The sequence below is a fragment of the Acomys russatus genome, chromosome 1 (genome assembly GCF_903995435.1).
Source record: "Acomys russatus chromosome 1, mAcoRus1.1, whole genome shotgun sequence".
NCBI lineage: Eukaryota > Metazoa > Chordata > Mammalia > Rodentia > Muridae > Acomys > Acomys russatus.
In genome coordinates, this window is record NC_067137.1 from 9671883 (window position 1) to 9689903 (window position 18021).

Sequence of the window (18021 nt, forward strand, 5' to 3'; positions counted from 1 at the left end):
GCTGTGGGGCAGACCAGGCTGTCCCTCCCCAAGTGAGGACTAGGCACACTATGGCAGGCCTCCTCCTCCCTCAAGCCTACACACATTCCGAAATAACGTCAGTGTGTTTGACCTCATCATTGACCCGGAGGACACTGTGACTTCGTAAAAACAAATGTTAATCTGAATTATACCAACATGGATTACTTTTTAAGTAATTTCAAGAAATGACTCTCATTATAACTTCATTAGGCCAATTTAGCTCTTTTTTTGTAGAGAGAAGGCAATGAGACCAAGTCCTGCGGTTTCCCTTACAGTCTGAAATAGCAAGCAACTCCTCTGTCTGTAAATTCAGTAAGGGGAAATGTTATCTTTGTCAGAATTTGCAGTCAAGAAAAGTTTTTCCACTCCCAGTTGTAGACTGAATCGGACTGATTTTTTGTGTTCATTTCCACCAAGTCTCTGTGCCCTGGGTTCATACTACCATGGGCAGCCTCATTGTCACTACCAAAATTATTTGTTTGATTTGACTGTGGTATGCTGTTGTCCTAATCAGAAACAACCTGCTTTTTCCCAAGACAGTAATAGGAGGAAGGGGGCTTTTCACTGGGTGCAAGATCTGAACCCTTCTTTCTCTAAACCCATCCTTCAAGTAGGGTATGATTAATGCCCACCTGTTACGCCAGGTCTCGGGCAGCTAAGGCCAGAGCATCACTTCAAGCACTAAGCCTTGAGACCCCTGAGGTAGATCCCATTCATGGAAGGAAAGAACTGCACACACTGTCCCCTTCCCCCTCCCCCCCCACTCCCCATCCCTCCCTCCCCCTCCCACACACACACACGATTTAAAAATCAATCCATGCATGTACCCTGAACATTTTGGCCTTTCTTCCTGCTCACTTGGCCTCACTGCTGCCTCCTCTGAACTGGTATTTCTTCCATGCCTTGTTCTTGAGAGGCTTTTATGTCCTTCTTCTCTCTCCCAGGCCTTCTTCAAGCTCAGTTTCCCATTTCTAGCAGCCTAGGGCCATGTCAGCAAGTGTGTACCAGGCCTTTGTGAGGGGGGACTGTATTTCCAGGGCAGCTGCTAGGAAATAAAGGTGGCATGGGACAGATGAGGCTGTTGGGGGGGCCTTGAATATAAATTGAGTTTCAAGATAGAAAATTCCTTGGGCAGACAATGTAGCTTAATGGTGGGTCACTTGGCCAGCTTCTGCAAGGCTCTGGCTTCAGTCTCAAATTGGGAGCAGTGATTCCCAGAGACTTTGAATCATAGGTACTAAACATTTTGAACAGTATTTCTAAAATTTTTTTTAACATTTATTTAGAGTATGTGAGTATGTGTGTCAGTCAAGAGGAAAGGGGCTAGGCAGTGACATTGTAGGCTACAGTGGCTTTGCAAATTCTTTTTTTGTTTCTTTTGTTTTTCGAGACAGAGTTTCACTGTGTAGCCTTGGCTGTCCTAGATTCACTTTGTAGACCATGCTGGCCTTGAACTCACAGCGATCCTCCTGCCTCTGTCTCCCCAGTGCCAGTAAAAATTACTTTTAAAGTAATATTTTTTTTTTCTGGCACAGGGTTTCTCTGTGTAACCTTGGCTGTCCTGGACTAACTTTGTAGACCAGGCTGGCCTCAAACTTAGAGCAATCCATCTGCCTCTGCCTCCCGAGTGCTGGGATTAAAGGTGTGTGCCACCACCGCCTGGCTTAAAGTAATATTTAATGAGATTCAAGGAACCAGACATATAACACACACCTGTAATCCCAACACCACTGAGGTGGAGGCTGGAAAATCATGAGACCGATGTCCTCTTCATCTGTGTCCTAGGTTTCAGGCCAGCCTAGGCTACAGTGAGGCCCTGTAAGAAGAAAAGAGAGAAAAGGAGGGAAGAGATTTGGTAGTTTGTTCCCATTAAAATTAAAAGCAAAACCATTCCCATTGGGCAGGCACGTGTGTGATGCCGGATAAGCACATCTGTGTAGCTCACACTAGAGAGGACCGCAGGAGTTTTGGGGAACCTTGGCCATTTGTTTCCTTTTAAAATAGGTAGAAAATGAAGCAAAATCAAAAGTATAATATTTGAAAAAGTTTTTGTTCCAAGTACTTTTAAATGTCAAATAATGGCAATATGAGATTCCTTCACACCTGGAAACACATTTCCACCTTTGGGCAGAAAGGATTCTATAGTTGAGGGGAAATGGCTGCTTGTGACCTATTGACAGAGGCTTCAAAGGACATGTCCCCGGGGTGCCTTGCAGACAGGGGGAGGTAAAGGAGTAAACCTCTCCATATCTGCCCCAGATGGAGACCCACCCTGTCATTACTGGAGACCCTAAAGACAGTTTCTCTGTCCATTTGCTGTACGAAGACTGACTGGTACATGAGTTGTGTGAGATTGTGGACGGGGTTAAAGTCTTCCCTGGGCCCTGCTGACACTGACGGTGGCTGGCAGGTACCTTATAGAACGTTAGCAGAATAATTCACTCTCTACCCATCACGTGTCAATAGCACCTCCTCATTGTGACAAGCAGAACTATCTCCAGACAGGCAAATACCCCTTGAGACGCAGCTTCCTTCCAGGGGGAAGGGTGGGGTCCAGGAAGAGCTGGTGTGGAGAGGACAGTGCCAGTGTCTAGCCACTACCAGAACTTTGATGAGTCACGGAGAAGGGCACAGGAATGAAGTACTACCAACTTCTCCTTCCTCCTTTCCACTATCCCAGTATCCATTTCCCAGTGGATGAACCCAACTGGAAGCGCAATGGCTAGGAGCCATGGGTAATGGGGTCATAGAGATGAAGATCCAGAGACATCAAGCAGGGCAAGGGCACAGCACACATCCAAGGGTAGGCAGCAAAGCACTGGCTGGATCCAGAATTTGGGCCGCAGAGCGAGGCTACCTGCTACCCAGTGCCTGGGAGATCTTGACCTATGTACTCCAAATTTCAACAGTCCTGAATGTAAAATGGTAGCAATGCTATTGTTGACGTCATTCTTGCAATCTAGGAGTTTCCACAGTAGAGAAGCACACGCAAAACAAGCAGATGGTCTGATATAGCTGTAATCTGCCAGTGATGGCTAGTGTCTGAGAGACCCAGGGCACACAGACATGCTCACTCTCGCCATATAGATTATCTTTGAAGTCCTAAGGATTGAACCCTGGGCCTCCTTCAGGGCAACAAAAGCACTCTAGCATTGAGCTGCATCTCCAGCCGCTCTCCTAGGACTACTTTAATGGACAGTTCAGGGAAATCAGAGCCATGGGGTTCAACCATGGATCATCCCCTTTACCATTAGAAGTCACTGGAAGTGGTCCTAAGGCATGTCAGATTAACTTATGAGAAAGAAAAGGGTATACCAGATAAAGCAAACTAAAGCCAGAGGGGAAGGGAAGGCAGGCAAGAAGAGGACTGTGGTTGAAGGTCTTGGTGTCCACATCTATCAAGGTCAGGCTGACAGGGAGCCTGCTGTTCACTATCAAAGGCTCACATATTCTAATGTCCACAGGGACAGGGCACAAGAACACCCTGTGAATGGTAGTAAGGGAGCAAGAAGTGGGGTACACAGCCCTCTTCCATGAGGCATAGCCACTGCTCTTCCCCAGACACCAGACTAACGTGTCATTTTCCCTCAAACTAAGCTATCACCCTGTGAGGAAGGGCAGGGTTTTTCCTCACTCACACAGCAGGTGATCAGTAAACATTTGTGAGTAGGAAGTGACTTAGAGTGGTGGCTGATGGGTTAGAAATAGAGGTATAGAGGTATAGAGAGGAAGTTAATGTGCAGGGCCCCCAACACCCTGGCCAGACCCTTAAAGCTGATAGATATTCCCATGGGTGATTCGAGCAAGTTTCTCCAGAGCTTCAGAAAGAACAAACTCAGGTCATCACTCCTCACCAGCATTCTGGTGCTCACTTGACCTCTGAGGAAGGATGGGAAAGATCCAATGCACTCTTCTGGCCTCTCCAAGTACCCGCATACACACACACACACACACACACACACACACACACACACACACACACACACACACACACACACACACAACATGGGTGCTGGGAATTGGTCTCTGGTTCTCTGAAAGAGCATTACATGTTAAGTGCTGAGCCATCTCTCAAGCCCTCTTGTTTTGGGGTGATTTGTTTTGTGGCAGGGTCTCAGTTAACCCAGCTGGCCTCCTCACAGGTAGCTAGACAAGGCCGGGTTTAAATCCCCAGTCTTCCTGCCCTCATCTCCAGAGTGCTAGACTTGCAGACATGTACTACCACACCTGCTTTGTGAGGTGCCGGGGGTGGGACTGAGGACTTGGTGTAATAGATAGCACTATATCATTCTCCCCCCACCCGAGGCAGGGTCTCTCTGTGCAGCCCTGGCTGTCCTGAACTTGCTCTGTAGACCAGACTGGCCTCAAACTCAGAGATCCTCCTGCCTCTGCCTCTCAAGTTCTGGGATTACAAATGTGCATCACCGCACCTGATTTAAGCAGCGCTATATCAAGTGATCTACATCCCAGACTGATTGATTCTGCACTTGGGTCCCACTGCTTCATATGGCTGTACCTTGTCAGAACCACACTGCTAAGACAGAGGGTAGTTTACTGGTGGCGAGGGCTTCACATGCATGAAGCCCTCAGTTCAATCCTCCAGCAATAACACACACACAAACACACATACTGCATTGCCTTGATCCCCATAGCTTTGTGGTAAATTTTGAAATAAAAAAGAGTTCTAGGATTATATCCTTAGTTTTTGTTTCTGTTTTTTCCAAGATCCTTTGGGTATGCTGGGTTCACAGTAGACTCCCAGCCACACTTGTTGCTTGGCTGCTGGCTTTCTCGTTTCCTTGCTGGACTTGCCAGCCTGCGTGCTAGGTGGAAAGTCCCCTTTGCTCTTCTCAGCCTCTCTGAGAGGCAACTTGGCCAGCAGAGATCATCTGTAAAATAAGATTATTCCAGTAGTCAGCTAGGGAATGTATGTGCTGCCCCCTGCCCCTTATCGGGAGGCCCACTCCATCTGATCCCAGCACCACCACACAGTCATCCTGGCATTCCTCTACCCTCCCTGGCACAGAAAGAAGCCATTTGGCTACAGTGTAGCAGCCTGGCCTTCCTGCTGGCATGTCTGCTCATGCCCATGTGCTCTTTGTTAGATCCAACGAAGTGTCACCTGAGCTCCAGGCCCTGGTTTTACTGGTAAGAAATTGTCTTTAAGACAGGATATATGGCTCTGGCTAGCCTGGACACACTATGTAGACCAGGCTGGCTTTGCACTCTGGGTCTCTGCCTTCCTTAGCCTCCAAAGTACTGGCATTAAAGGTATGTGCCTCCATGCCTGGCCTGGTGGAAGAAAACTTTTCCTTTCCTGCAAAGTTTTCAGCCTTTGCCTTAAGGTAAAGAAAAAAGGGGAGAAAGGTCAGAGAGAGGGTAAGCTTTTCTGGAACGTATCAAGATCAGCTGGTCTAATGTTGATTTCATAATACAAGCTTACATGTGTGCCTTTTTTTTTTTTAATTTTATTTTATGTATATTGGTGTCAGATCCTCTGGAACTGGAGTTACAGACAGTTGTGAGCTGCCATGTGAATGCTGGGAATTGAACCTACGTCCTCCAGAAGAGCAGCCTATGCTCTTAACCACTGAGCCATCTCTCCAGTCTACGTGTACCTTTTTAAATGAATATAAGTGAAAAGGCCTGCATGCCTTGTCCACCTCAACAGACTTCAGAGAAGATGTCTCTCTCATGGTGCCACTGCAGGGAAGGGATAGTCTGCTCCAAGCCCTATTTAGCACTGCACTAGCACGAAGGTGCAGACTTGGGCCTGCTGCCAGTGCCTGGCTAAAGTGTGCAGAAAGGCTCTGAAAGTGGAGGGATCAGCCCTATGGCTGCCTAAGGCTGCTCTGTGGCCTCCAAGTAGTGCTGACCATGCTGGATAGTCACTGACCTGCTTATCTCACCATTAAACAACAACATGCTTCTAGAATGTTCCTGCTGATCTCCTAGTCTTGGCTTCAGGTGTAACATAAGACCGTTGGCACTTCTGTTTCTTCTTAGCCACTGGGGGTTCTGAGACTGTACATTACGTTAACCTGAGCTCCAATAGCCTTGCCTGTGTGGCAGAATTAGTAACACCCAATCCTTCAATGCTGAGGGCTGAGGATGTGGCTCAGTGGCACAGCTCAATGCCACAGGACTTGTCTGGCATGCACAAGCCCTGACACCACAAAAAATAAAAATAGAGCATAGCTCCTGACAGGATAAGAGACCAAGCACAACAGGGCTACATGTGCCACAGACCTCCTGTCCTGTGTGCTGAGTAGCTTCAGCTAGGGACACTCTGGGCTGAGCTGGAACTGTAGCTTTGAGAAAGATAGGAGGGCTCAGTAGAAGTGTATCATTAAACAGCGGTGCTAGTATGGTTCCACAGAGACCTACCCTCTGAGCTGAGAAACTTAAACCTTGAGGTTCAGTCTGCCTGCTGTTGGGGTGGGAAGCCCTGAACCAGTGGTAAAAGTGTCAACACTCCAACCCTGCTTGTCATTCCATATTTAGGCCTAAGGCCAGACAATGGAGTAAACACAGGCCCCTCAACATACCTACTTCCTCTTTCTGCACTTGCTCTTTCAGCACCTCACCCTCAGAACGCCAGGAATCAAGGGGCTAGAAAAGAATTTCACTATCAATACAGGCAACAAACTGTCAGCAAGAACCCTATGCTAAGGTCATAGCTCACTGGTAGAGAACTCTCCTAGCATACAAAAATTAGGTCCAAAACCCAGTGCACTCACCTGCTTTTGCATGGCTGTGGGATGCATGGATTTTACATTTGTAAATGCTCTGAGAGCTGGATTCGCCCACTGGATAGAAGGCTTGCCTACAGTGCTTGTCCTCAGTATTGCATAAAACCAAATGGACATGTGTGCACACCTACAGTCCCAATATTTGGGAGGCGAAGGCAGAAAAGATCACAAGCTCAAGGTGCTCCTTGTCTAGAAACCAAGCATGATGGCACATGTCTGCAATCCCAGTACCCAAGAGGTAGAAGCAGAAGAATCAGAAATCAGTGTCACCTTGACAACAGACCCAGTTTGAGGCCAGCCTGGGCTACATGAGACCCTATATTTGGAGTGGGGGGGGGTGTTGAAAGGGAAAAAGAGTGTGTTTTTACACAAGTTTGAATGGCAGCATCACAGGTCACATTTTATTGGCACACAGCCACCATTCTCTTGTCCTTCTAATGCATGGATCATGTGAAACAGGGGAGGTAAAGCGAGGGACGCAACACCCTCTCCTTCCACTTGTGCTAGAGGGGGTAAGGGGAAACATCTAGTCCTCCAGGTGGTGCTGCTCTGGAATGGGATATGGTGTTTTTAGCCTTAGGACTCAGTCTAGCAGCAGTATAGAGAGAAGGACCCAGGATGGGATGAGGGCCCTCCACTGACCTGGTCTAACACCCCTATTGTGGTGACAGGGATTTTATCTAAAGCTCTTGATGCTCCCAGAGTCCTTCAGGCTTCGTGGGGCTGGCCCTGAGCTACATTCATTGATCGCCTCCCTCCTCTCTCTGCAGAATTTGCCTTCTGCCAGGTGGATGCCTCCATTGCTCTGGCCCTGGCCTCAGCTGTTCTGTGTGACTTGCTCCAGCAGTGGGACCAGCTAGTGCCGGGACTGCCCATTCTTCTGGGATGGCTGCTGGGAGAGGGTGATGCCCTCGAGGGCCTTGAGCAGAGCCCACATCAGGTAATCCCAATTACGCAGGGAGCTGGGAGGCAGGCAGTGTCTAGCCTGCTAGACGTAGGACTGACAGGCCTGGGGAGCTGTGTATCTCTGGCTGCTCTAATGCACAGTAGAGACTGGTTAGGAGAAAGCCTCCTGGGTGAGGCACATGGGATTTTGGAGGTCTCAATGGCAAGCTTTCAGACAGTAAAGAAGGGCACTTTGAAAATGCACCTTGAATATTGAGAATAAAACTATGATGAGACTGGGAGGAGAAAAAAACTATGAAGAATGCTTATTAGTTGATCTTAGCATGGGTCCTCACAGCTCTGGGTCTAAGCTTGTCCCAAGAATCGGGGTCCTTCTAGGGAATATGGTGCCAGACCCCTCTTCCTCAGTGACAGGGAGCAGTCACACACAGCTGGAAACTGAAGGCAGCATAAGCAGTACAGGCACTGGGAGGGCAGAGACCTGTGCCCACCCTGTGGCTCGAGCTCTCTTGGTGTCTAGAGCAGACCAAGACTCAGCTTACACTGTTCATAGGAGATGTGGAGATGTAATGAAGTGGTTTTGATCAATGGCCCTGAGCACCCACGGCATTCTAGAAATGTGGCCTCTAAATGCGTGTGTCCCATGTGTGCTCACTAACTCTGCTTTGCCACTGAGATTTCCCTTGTGCTTGCCTCCGGTTTCTCAGTACACCTTAAAATCTAAGACCTACTTCCTCACCATTAGTTCCCAAAAATCTCTTGGCTTTGAGCTGCTTCATGTCTTTATCAGAGGTCATGTTGCACTAGGAGAAGAGCGTGCCTCTGGCAGGGAAGTCCAGAGTGGAGGCAGAGGTGACCTTCAGAGCTACAAGTGGTGTGGCCTGGGTGTTGACAGACCCAAGTGGGCCCTCAGTCAGCCTCACAGGAGGCACAGCTAGCAGGGCCCTGTGGGGTGTGCCTGGGGGTTGGCAGCCTTCCCTGGAAGATTTACTTTGGGTGTTTACGTTCAATGCAGGGGGAAGAGGACTACATATTTGAAAAATCAGAAGTCAACTTTTGGGCTGAGAGCCTGACCTTCGTGAAATACCTGTATACGCAACTCTTGCATCTCTGTCAGTCTGCCCGGCAATCCCTGCACTCCCAGCAGCTCCGTTCCCTGCAGAGGATAGCATCAGAGCAGCATCACCTCATCTCTCAGCTCTTCAGAGAACTTCCGCTCTCAGCTGAGTTTCTGAAGACAGTGGAGTACACAAGGCTGCGCATTCAAGAGGAGAGGACGTTGGCGGTCCTGAAGCTGCTGGACGTCCTGGATGGGAAGGAGGCGCTCAGAGCTGAAGACAGTCCCAGGGAATGGAGACGGTTAATGGCCCCAAGAACAGAAACAGCGTGTTGAAGTAAGAAGGCTGGGGCAGGGAGTGGACTGTCTCCAACCCAGGTCTGCAAGAAACACATTGGACATAAATTCAAACTCTCTCCTTCTGGGTGTCTCGGCTCCTGTCCTTGCCTACAGAGGCTTTGTCTCAGTACACTCACCAAGGCAGCCCAGTGCACAGCAGCGGCTGTAGGAAATGAGGCTGTGCTGAGTATTTACTGTCCCCAGGTGCAGGCCCCCTGCAGGCCTGAATTAGCCTTTCCATCCTGAAGAACTTCCAGCCAGAGCCTAGTTCCTGGGCACTGGCTATATTGAATTGGGTTTTCGCACACACAAGTCCTCCTGGATTAGTTAGTAAACACCTATTTGGTCATATTTCTAAACATTATTCCATTTTATCAAAGGAGAAATATGTTCCAAGTGTTAGATTCTGGGAGAATTAAGAATCCAGCCCATGCAAATATTTGTGTTTTATTATCTACGTGTGCAAGTCCTTCAGTGGCCCATGTTAAGAGTCCTCCTGTCTCCCCCAGACATGCCTGCAAAGGCTAGGGAACCTGGTTGTCACCCGTGTGTTACTTCAGCCTCTTGAAGGAGCCTAGGGAAAAGAAAAACCTGGCCAAGCTGGATTCATTGATGTCTACACTGTTTACTGCCCTGCGACTGGTGGAAACAACAGAACGATTATTTCAGATGCCAATAAACACATTTATCCACTTCAGTAATCCCATCTAGAAAGGGTTCTTGTCACTTCAAGCCCAGCTCGGCTGGCTGCCTCTGACACCCAGCAGGTGGCACTCTTGCACACGTTATGCTCCTGATCTAGTTCCTCAGCTTACTAGCTTAGAATGTACTTTAAACTACTTTCCCCACCTGTGCATGATGGGCGGGCACGCCACAGCATACAAGCCTGTGGAAATCAGAGGACAACTCTAGAGAGCCAGTCCTCTCCTTCTACTTCGCATGAGTCCCAGAGAGCCAGCACCTCTACAACTGAGCCGTGCCTCACGGGCCAGCTTACCACTGTTAATGTATACTTTCAGTCTCACACAAGTTCACGGCTTGGATGTGTTGTAGCCTGGTCCACATCTAGAGTTATCTACAAAGGCCATGCCAGTCATAGTTAGACACTTGGAGGCCTACAAATACGTTCAGATACTTCTCAGCTGAGTAGTCACTTAGAATTATGGGGAAAAGAACTGAATGTGTACATCAGAGAAGTGTTTCATATGCCATTTCCTTCTGCAGAAAAGCTGAGGTTTCACATGTAGTTAGTCTCTGAGAAGAAACCATGCAGCTCTGTAAAAGCACAGCTATGCTGGAAGTGTGCTCAGTGGCGTACAGGAAGGAGGAAGGCAGGAGCAGCGTCCATGAAGAGGAACAGAATATCCCTCAGGTGGCTTTGCAAATCACCACCCTGTAGTGATTACCTAGTTAGGCATCAGTATAGCCCACCCTTTATGAAAAATTGAAAACCTAACATTTGTTAACCTTGATTAACCTTAATTGAAAACCTTTGGGGTTTTGCTTTTATTTTTCTGAATCGAGCTTGCTATTTACACCAGCCTGGCCTCAAACTTGTGCTAATCCTCCTGCCTCTGCCTCCTGAGTGCCAAGATCACAGGCATACCCATCATGCCCAGCGGTGCACTACTGTTTTATTTTAAGATCTAGCTGGTGAGAGGGGCTGCTGTTGAATGCAGTCATTTATCCTGCTCAGGGCCCGACAAAGGCCAGCACACAGAAGAGGCCACCCTTCCCTCTCCCTCCCATCTAAGTGAAATACAAGTAGTTGCTTAACAACAAAACTATCTCGCACTAGCAGACATGCTGTACCAAAGCATGTACCAGAACATGTCTGTGGTATCGCCAAGTCCATCCTACCGTCTCCCCGGTGGGTGTTCTCAATGCTGTTGGCTAGGCATTACCCCAGCCTTGGATCTTGGCTGGCTGTGGCCAGTCTGGGTGGGCAGGAAGGATGGATGTTTCCACAGGCTTGTATCCGAAAGCCTACCAGCAGCAGCGTGGGGAACGGCTTCTGCATGCTTTCCTGAGGCATCCTGAGAGGAACCTGGAAACATTTAGTCACAGAGACTTAGGCATCGGGTCCTTTCATCCACAGCTGCCCAGAAGTTTCTAGGGGCCAAAGTGACATGGGTGGGAAGAGTGAAGAAGCCACCTCTCCTGAAGTCACAACACTTTAGGGTCCTAAGATTTGGGTGACCCTCAGTCCCTCTGCTCTGGCCACAGCCAAAAGCCAGATTGCTTTAATATTTAAGATAGTGAGGGCTTTTTAATCTTTTAAATACCTTGGCTATTGTGTTTGTACTTTGACAGAAGTGATGGAGTGATGAAAGTAAGAATTTTTGTGTTATAAGTAAGAAAACCAAGTACTGGGTAGAGAGATGGCTCAGAGGTTAAGAGCACTCACTGCTCTTCCCGAGTTCCTGAGAGCAATTCCCAGCCACCACATGGTGGCTCATAACCATCTACAGTGCAATCTAACAGCCTCTTCTGTCATGCAGGCAGAGCACTAAATAAGTATGAAAAGAAGCCGGGGGCATGGTGGCACACACCTTTAATCCCAGCACTGGGGAGGCAAAGGCAGGTGGGGTCTACAAAGTGAGTCTAGGACAGCCAATCACTACATGAGAAACACAGTCTCGAAAAACCAAAAAAAAAAAAAAAAAAAAAAAAAACAAAACAAAAAGCAAAGAAAACTCAAGTACCAAACAGACTATGTGATTTGCCCCAGACTACATGACTTCCCAGGAGCAGAGCCTCAACTACAACTCCGATTTCTTTTTCCTTTATTGAGGTAGGGTCTTACACTAAGCAGAGCTAGGCTGGCCTGCAACTCACTACAGTTTGCCTGCCTTAGCCTTCCAAGTGCTGGGATTGTAGGTGTGAGCCAGTATACCCAGTCAGCTCTACATTCGTGACGCTCAAGTCCGGCTCTGCCCTGAGTTCTATCTACATGGACAGCACGCACTGCAGTGCGGGCAAATGCACGCGGGACTCAGGAGCCTGTTGAGTGACAGGCCTACCTTCCCTTCCAGGGGTACCGATACAGACCCGAGCGCACACCGGACTGAGTGCAAGCAGACAGGAAGAGCAACGTGGAAGGGGTGTAGGTCAAGCGTCCTTCCCTGGCAGCTCCTGGGCCTTCCACTCAGGGCAGCCTGGGCGGCCAGCTGGGTGAAATCACGGACCCAACTCCAGCCTTTGGCAGCCAGTATGGACTCAAGAGTAGGGAGAAAGGGATTTGGACCTGACCAGAACAGCCAAATAAAGCTGTTTTAACCTCACTGGGCGCTAGATGGGGGTGTGTACCCCCTCTCAGAAACGGCCAGGCGACTTTGGGGGAATCCCGAAAGCTACAAGGGGTTGCACCAAAGCCAACAGAATGGACGCACACACCTGGGTGGCGGTTCAGCAACCACCGCCTCCGGCAGCCAGTAGAGCTTATATTTGATGCGGTGCCTCCCACAGCCGAAGAGGACTGCAGATGCAGGACTCAACAGGCCAAGGCTGTGCAGGCGGGAAGCCTTGGCCAGCAGCTGCACCCCCACCCGAGACGGTGGGAAGGCAGGGCCAACCAGCAAACATAAAAGTGTAGGAAGTGACCTCCTCCATGTCCACGCTGCTTCCCTGACTTCCCTCTAGTCGTGTCCGTCCGTCCCCGTCCCCTCCCCCCCGCCCCCCAATCGGCTCTCCCGCCCTGGACTCCCCGAGCCACTCCGCGCCTTTGGCCCAGGCTCAAGGTCTTGTGATATGATTAGCAAAGCCAGCGCCTTGTCCTCAGACACTCAGCCCTGCCCAACAGGCCCCAGTGCACAAGTCCTGTTTACAGAGCCTGGGCGGGGAGAGGGGCGGGGAAAAGAGCCACTGCTCCGCCAGGCTGGTCGCTCCCGCCCCCACTCCTACTTAGTCTCCACGTGCAGCCGGGCCTGAGCTGCCACCTACCGGATAGGGCGCTAGCCCGGGGGGGGCCCCCAGTTCCAAGCACCCTTTGCCAACCAGCCTGGCAAGACGCGCTATTGCAGTATTGTTGGATTTTGCAACTCCCGCGCGCCAAGCAAAAACAAGGGTGGGAGATAAAGGCTGTGCCAGTTAGCCTAGCAGGACCGGGCGGGGAAAGGCACGTCCAGGGTGGCCCGGACCCGGTCACAGAAGGTGGAAGTGCTTTCCAACGTTTTAACCAGAGGCAGAGGAGAGCGGAACTTTCCCGCCGCCGCAGCCGCCACCCAGCAGCACCCAAAGGGGCCGCACTCCCCACGCCGCCTAGACGCCCGGGCTGCCCGCCCCGCCCCGCCCCCTCCCCGAGGGGAAAAAAATTGGCGGCGACCAATGAGAGACCGAGAAGGCGCCTGACGTCCGCCAGCCGGCGGGCGGTGTTGCCTGGAGACCCTGGCGGGTCAGCGCTCTGTCCCCTCCCCCGGTGCGCTTTGCCCCGCCGCCGCGCCGCTCCGGGGCTGTATATAGGGCGCGCGCTCGCGGGTCTCCGTGTTCCACTAGTCCGCGAGCTGCCGTCGGCTCGCGCGGGGGGCGGGCCGGGGCGCCGAGCTGCGCTCTCGCTTCTCCCTCTGCCCCCCACTCCGCGCCGCTGCCTTCTCCCTCCTCCTCGGCCCCACCAGCAAACTTTCCGTCCCTCCCCGCCCCTCGCCCGTTATTCGTCTTGGCTCGGGCCGGGCCGCGCCGCACCGAGGGCTCCTCCCAACCTCCCCGCTTGCAGTTCCGACTATTACAGGACCCAGAAAAATGTCGACCACACTTCTGTCTGCCTTCTACGATATCGACTTCTTGTGCAAGGTAAGCGGGCAGCGGGAAGGACGGCGGACGGCCTGGAGCCCTTGGAGTCCCGAGACTTGGCCACCGGGCCGGGCTGGGGCGGGAGGGACCCTTCCAAGTTGACTTTGCGGGTGGAGGGAAGTCCTGGAGTTAGCAGTGCTGTGTGTGCTTGCGACTGTGGGCGTGGAGAGCTGGGAGGGAGTGAGTAGCGGCTAAAGCTGGGGCTCTCCTCCCGAGCCGACCGCGGCCACGCTGCCGGGACTTCCCGGACAGTGTTTGCGCCGCCCACCCCGTGGCCACGGGCCCAGGATCACATGGCTAGACCCGGTGCGGCCCCGGTGGGCGTCCTCCACTCTCTCTGGCCTGAGTTTTGCTGGGGTAACGGTGAAGGCTAAATTGAAATCTGCCGGGAAAAAGAAAGTGGGCAGTAGAGACTAGGCGTTCACTCTGTAAGTTGCCCCAACTCTTCTTCCCCTCCGATCTTCATCCCGTCCCCGCACCCTTCCCTTTGGCAGACGGAGAAATCCCTGGCCAACCTCAATCTGAACAACATGCTGGACAAGAAGGCTGTGGGGACGCCCGTGGCTGCTGCTGCCCCTAGCTCGAGCTTCACACCGGGCTTCCTGCGACGCCATTCGGCCAGCAACCTACATGCGCTCGCCCACTCCGCGCCCAGTTCGGGCAGCTGCTCTCCCAAGTTCCTAGGCGCCCCTAACGGCGGCAGCTGCGGCTCCTCAGGCGCGGGCGGCCCTTCCTCCTACGGCCAGCTCAAGGAGCCTTCTGGGGGCAGTGGCACCACGGCGCTGGTCAACAAGGAGAACAAATTCCGGGACCGCTCGTTCAGCGAGAACGGAGAGCGCAGCCAGCACCTCCTGCACCTGCAGCAGCAGCAGCAGCAGCAGCAGAAGGGGGGCAGCGGCTCCCAGATCAACTCCACGCGCTACAAGACCGAGCTGTGCCGACCCTTCGAGGAGAGCGGCACGTGCAAGTATGGCGAGAAGTGCCAGTTCGCGCATGGCTTCCATGAGCTGCGCAGCCTCACCCGGCACCCCAAGTACAAGACGGAGCTGTGCCGCACCTTCCACACCATCGGCTTCTGCCCGTATGGCCCTCGCTGCCACTTCATCCACAACGCGGACGAGCGGCGGCCCGCGCCATCTGGGGGCGCCTCCGGGGACCTGCGAGCTTTTGGCGCGCGGGACGCGCTGCACCTGGGCTTTGCCCGGGAGCCGCGGCCCAAGCTGCACCACAGCCTCAGCTTCTCCGGCTTCCCGTCGGGCCACCACCAGCCACCAGGGGGTCTGGAGTCGCCGCTCCTGCTCGACAGCCCCACTTCTCGCACGCCGCCGCCGCCCTCCTGTTCGTCGGCCTCCTCTTGTTCCTCCTCCGCTTCTTCTTGCTCCTCCACCTCGGCGGCCTCCACGCCCTCGGGCGCCCCGACCTGCTGCGCCTCGGCGGCGGCTGCGGCGGCAGCCGCTCTGCTCTACGGCCCCGGGGGCGCGGAGGACCTGCTGACCCCCGGAGCCCCGTGCGCCTCCTGCTCGGGCAACTCGTGCGCCAACAACGCCTTCGCCTTCGGCCCGGAGCTGAGCAGCCTCATCACGCCGCTTGCCATCCAGACCCACAGCTTCGCCGCCGCGGCCGCCGCCGCCTACTACCGCAGCCAGCAGCAGGGCCTGGCGGGCCCCGCGCCGCCCACAGCACAGCCCCCGGCGGCCCCCGCGCCGCCCTCGCCGCCCTTTGGCTTCCAGCTGCCGCGCCGTCTGTCCGAGTCGCCCGTGTTCGATTCGCCCCCCAGCCCCCCGGACTCGCTGTCTGACCGGGACAGCTACCTGAGCGGCTCGCTGAGCTCCGGCAGCCTCAGCGGCTCGGAGTCCCCCAGCCTGGACCCGGGCCGCCGCCTGCCCATCTTCAGTCGCCTCTCCATCTCCGACGATTGAGGCAAGGAGGGCCCCCGGCGAGGGTTTGGGAGAGGCGCTGCAGGGGGCACCGGGCGGGGGTGACACTGCCGCTGGCCGACTTGCTGGCCCCACCGAGCACTTGGACTCGACTCTGAGAGGGGGCCCCGCCCCTTCCCTTTCGGTTTTCTCTCTTTTTTTTTTAATTCTTTTTTACAAAGTTTCGTTCTTGTTGAAATAAAAGCCAAGGAACTTTTTGCATGAATGAACAAAATATTCACAACAGGGCGATTGTGATGCAGATAGAACAAAAGATGTCAAACACTTGTTTAGGTCTCCGATGAGTTGGAAACTCTAGTTTAAAAAGAAAAAAATCAGCCCAGCACCAGCAGCTGCCAACCACCATTCCATCTCTTTTCACTTGAAAGCCTTAGCCACAGTCCAGATGTGAGAACTCTTACCTTGGAAGGGGTTCCTAATATTTGTCTCAGACCAGAGTGAGCCATCCGGCTGGCTAGATATAAGCTTCTAGGATTCAAAATAATGCCAAGAACATGCCTTGACAGAGTAGCCCCCAGTCCTGTTTGTCTCGGTTGTTTTCCTTGTTTTTGTTTAACAAAGTTGTGAGTGTCTGGGGTGGGGGAACCCTTGCATTCCAAAGTTTGATCCTGGTCTCATTGCCACCACTTAGGGGGTGTTTAGCTTAGAACCATTTCCTCTGCTCTCTGGAAGCCTTGGGCAGAGCTCAGTTCATAATTGTTGGGAAATAAGTGCTTCGTTTTAGCTGTTTTGAGTTGATTCGCACCACTGCACCACAACTCAATATGAAAAAAAAACTATTTAACTTATTTATTATCTTGTGAAAAGTATACATTGAGGGTGTTGTTCATACTGTATTTATCGAGTATGATGAAAAGCAATAGATATATATTCTTTTATTATGTTAAATTATAATTGCCATTATTAATCGGCAAAATGTGGAGTGTATGTTCTTTTCACAGTAATATATGCCTTTTGTAACTTCACTTGGTTATTTTATTGTAAATGAGTAAGAAAAATCTTAATTTAAGAGATTGTATGTAATATTTATTTCATTAATTTCTTTCCTTGTTTACGTAAATTTCAAAAAGATTGCATGGTTTCTTTACAGAAATCTATCTCGATGCTGTGGAAGTAGTTTGAGGGACATTTTGAGTTTTTCTTAGAATGTATAATGGTTGTAGCCCATCCAACTTTAAGGAGAAAAAGAATGACCACATACTTCGAAGTCAGGCTCACATGTGGCATAACTTTTCTAGTTCCAGCTTTATAACTAGCAAGAAAAAAAAAAAGATGTTTGCTGATGCCACCAATTCTGCTGTGACATGACATGTAGCAATAATGGGGGGACGGTCTCTGCCTCTGTGGCCCCGAACTTGCCTTAAATCTTCCTCAACCAAATAAGTATTTCACTAGTGCTTGAGAGAATTTGAATGTCGGATGGGTTCACCTGCACAAAAGGAAAAGATTTTTTTACCACTTTTTTTATATAGCTATAAAGTGAAGAGGCCATCTCTGTGCTGAAATGGTCTATAGTACATGAATATGCCTTGTTTAATGACAGCCCAAAACTTGTACTATTATCTCAATGTAAAAAGGCAGGAATGTCTCTGGCTTTCCTGGATAGCGGATGAATGAACAGTTGCTTAGTTTGTATGTAGGTACAGTTGGAGCACCTCGTGTACTCTGGACTACTTTGACAGAAGTAGGTTTTTGAATGTAACAAGATAAGTCAACTTGAGTTGTAATATATTTTGGGGAATCAGTTCACTACAAATTGTGACTGTAAACATTGTACTGTAAATGTTTTGTAGTTTTCCCCCAATAAAATTTTTTTTGGAATAAAGTTTCTGAGTAGAGTAGCAGTCTCTTTAAAACTAGGTTTCCTGGCTTCCTCTGTCCTGAGCAAGTCTGGAAAGGGGTGTGGCGAAGATGTGGGGAGCTGGCAGAGCTCAGAAGAGCTTGCATCTACTTGTACCTGTATTTATTTTATAGCAAGTCCTTTCAGCTGAAAGAAAGTATTTGGCTGTCAGGGGCATTTGTTAGCCTTTCCTTTTGGTAATAAGATGCATCCCATAGTTGGCTGGCTGGCTAGTGGCTGGGCCTGGCGGGAGACCGCAAGGGGTGTGGCCAGCCTGTTAGTCACCATTGGATCACGTGGCTGCTCTGGCAACTGAAGGTCCGATTTTTCCCTAGGACGCCAGACCAGGGCCTGCAGCCTTGACGGGGAGCTGGGCATGGA

At 51.2% G+C, this 18021-nt stretch overlaps 2 protein-coding genes across 2 annotated transcripts in view; both read left to right on the forward strand.

The window, feature by feature from the left end:
- Positions 1-9195, forward strand: part of Thada (THADA armadillo repeat containing) — a 282053-nt gene extending 272858 nt beyond the window's left edge. Inside the window, exons 37-38 of the mRNA XM_051161396.1 lie at positions 7544-7713; positions 8695-9195. Coding sequence (XP_051017353.1) covers positions 7544-7713; positions 8695-9072 — 548 coding nt within the window. The 3' untranslated portion in view covers positions 9073-9195. The remainder of the gene's footprint in view (positions 1-7543; positions 7714-8694) is intronic.
- A 4349-nt stretch (positions 9196-13544) lies between these two features.
- Zfp36l2 (ZFP36 ring finger protein like 2) lies at positions 13545-15855 on the forward strand. Its single transcript, XM_051161524.1, has 2 exons — positions 13545-13863; positions 14358-15855. Exons 1-2 carry the CDS (start codon positions 13813-13815, stop codon positions 15780-15782), a joined length of 1476 nt encoding a protein of 491 aa, XP_051017481.1. The 5' UTR covers positions 13545-13812; the 3' UTR covers positions 15783-15855.
- Positions 15856-18021: the final 2166 nt, after the last annotated feature.

What these genes read in the sequence shown, in the direction of transcription:
- Zfp36l2 (XM_051161524.1), top strand. Translation starts at nt 13,813, where the DNA reads ATGTCGACCACACTTCTGTCTGCCTTCTACGATATCGACTTCTTGTGC. An exon ending in ATATCGACTTCTTGTGCAAG is followed by an intron (nt 13,864 to 14,357) that starts GTAAGCGGGCAG and finishes TCCCTTTGGCAG; the next exon opens with ACGGAGAAATCCCTGGCCAA.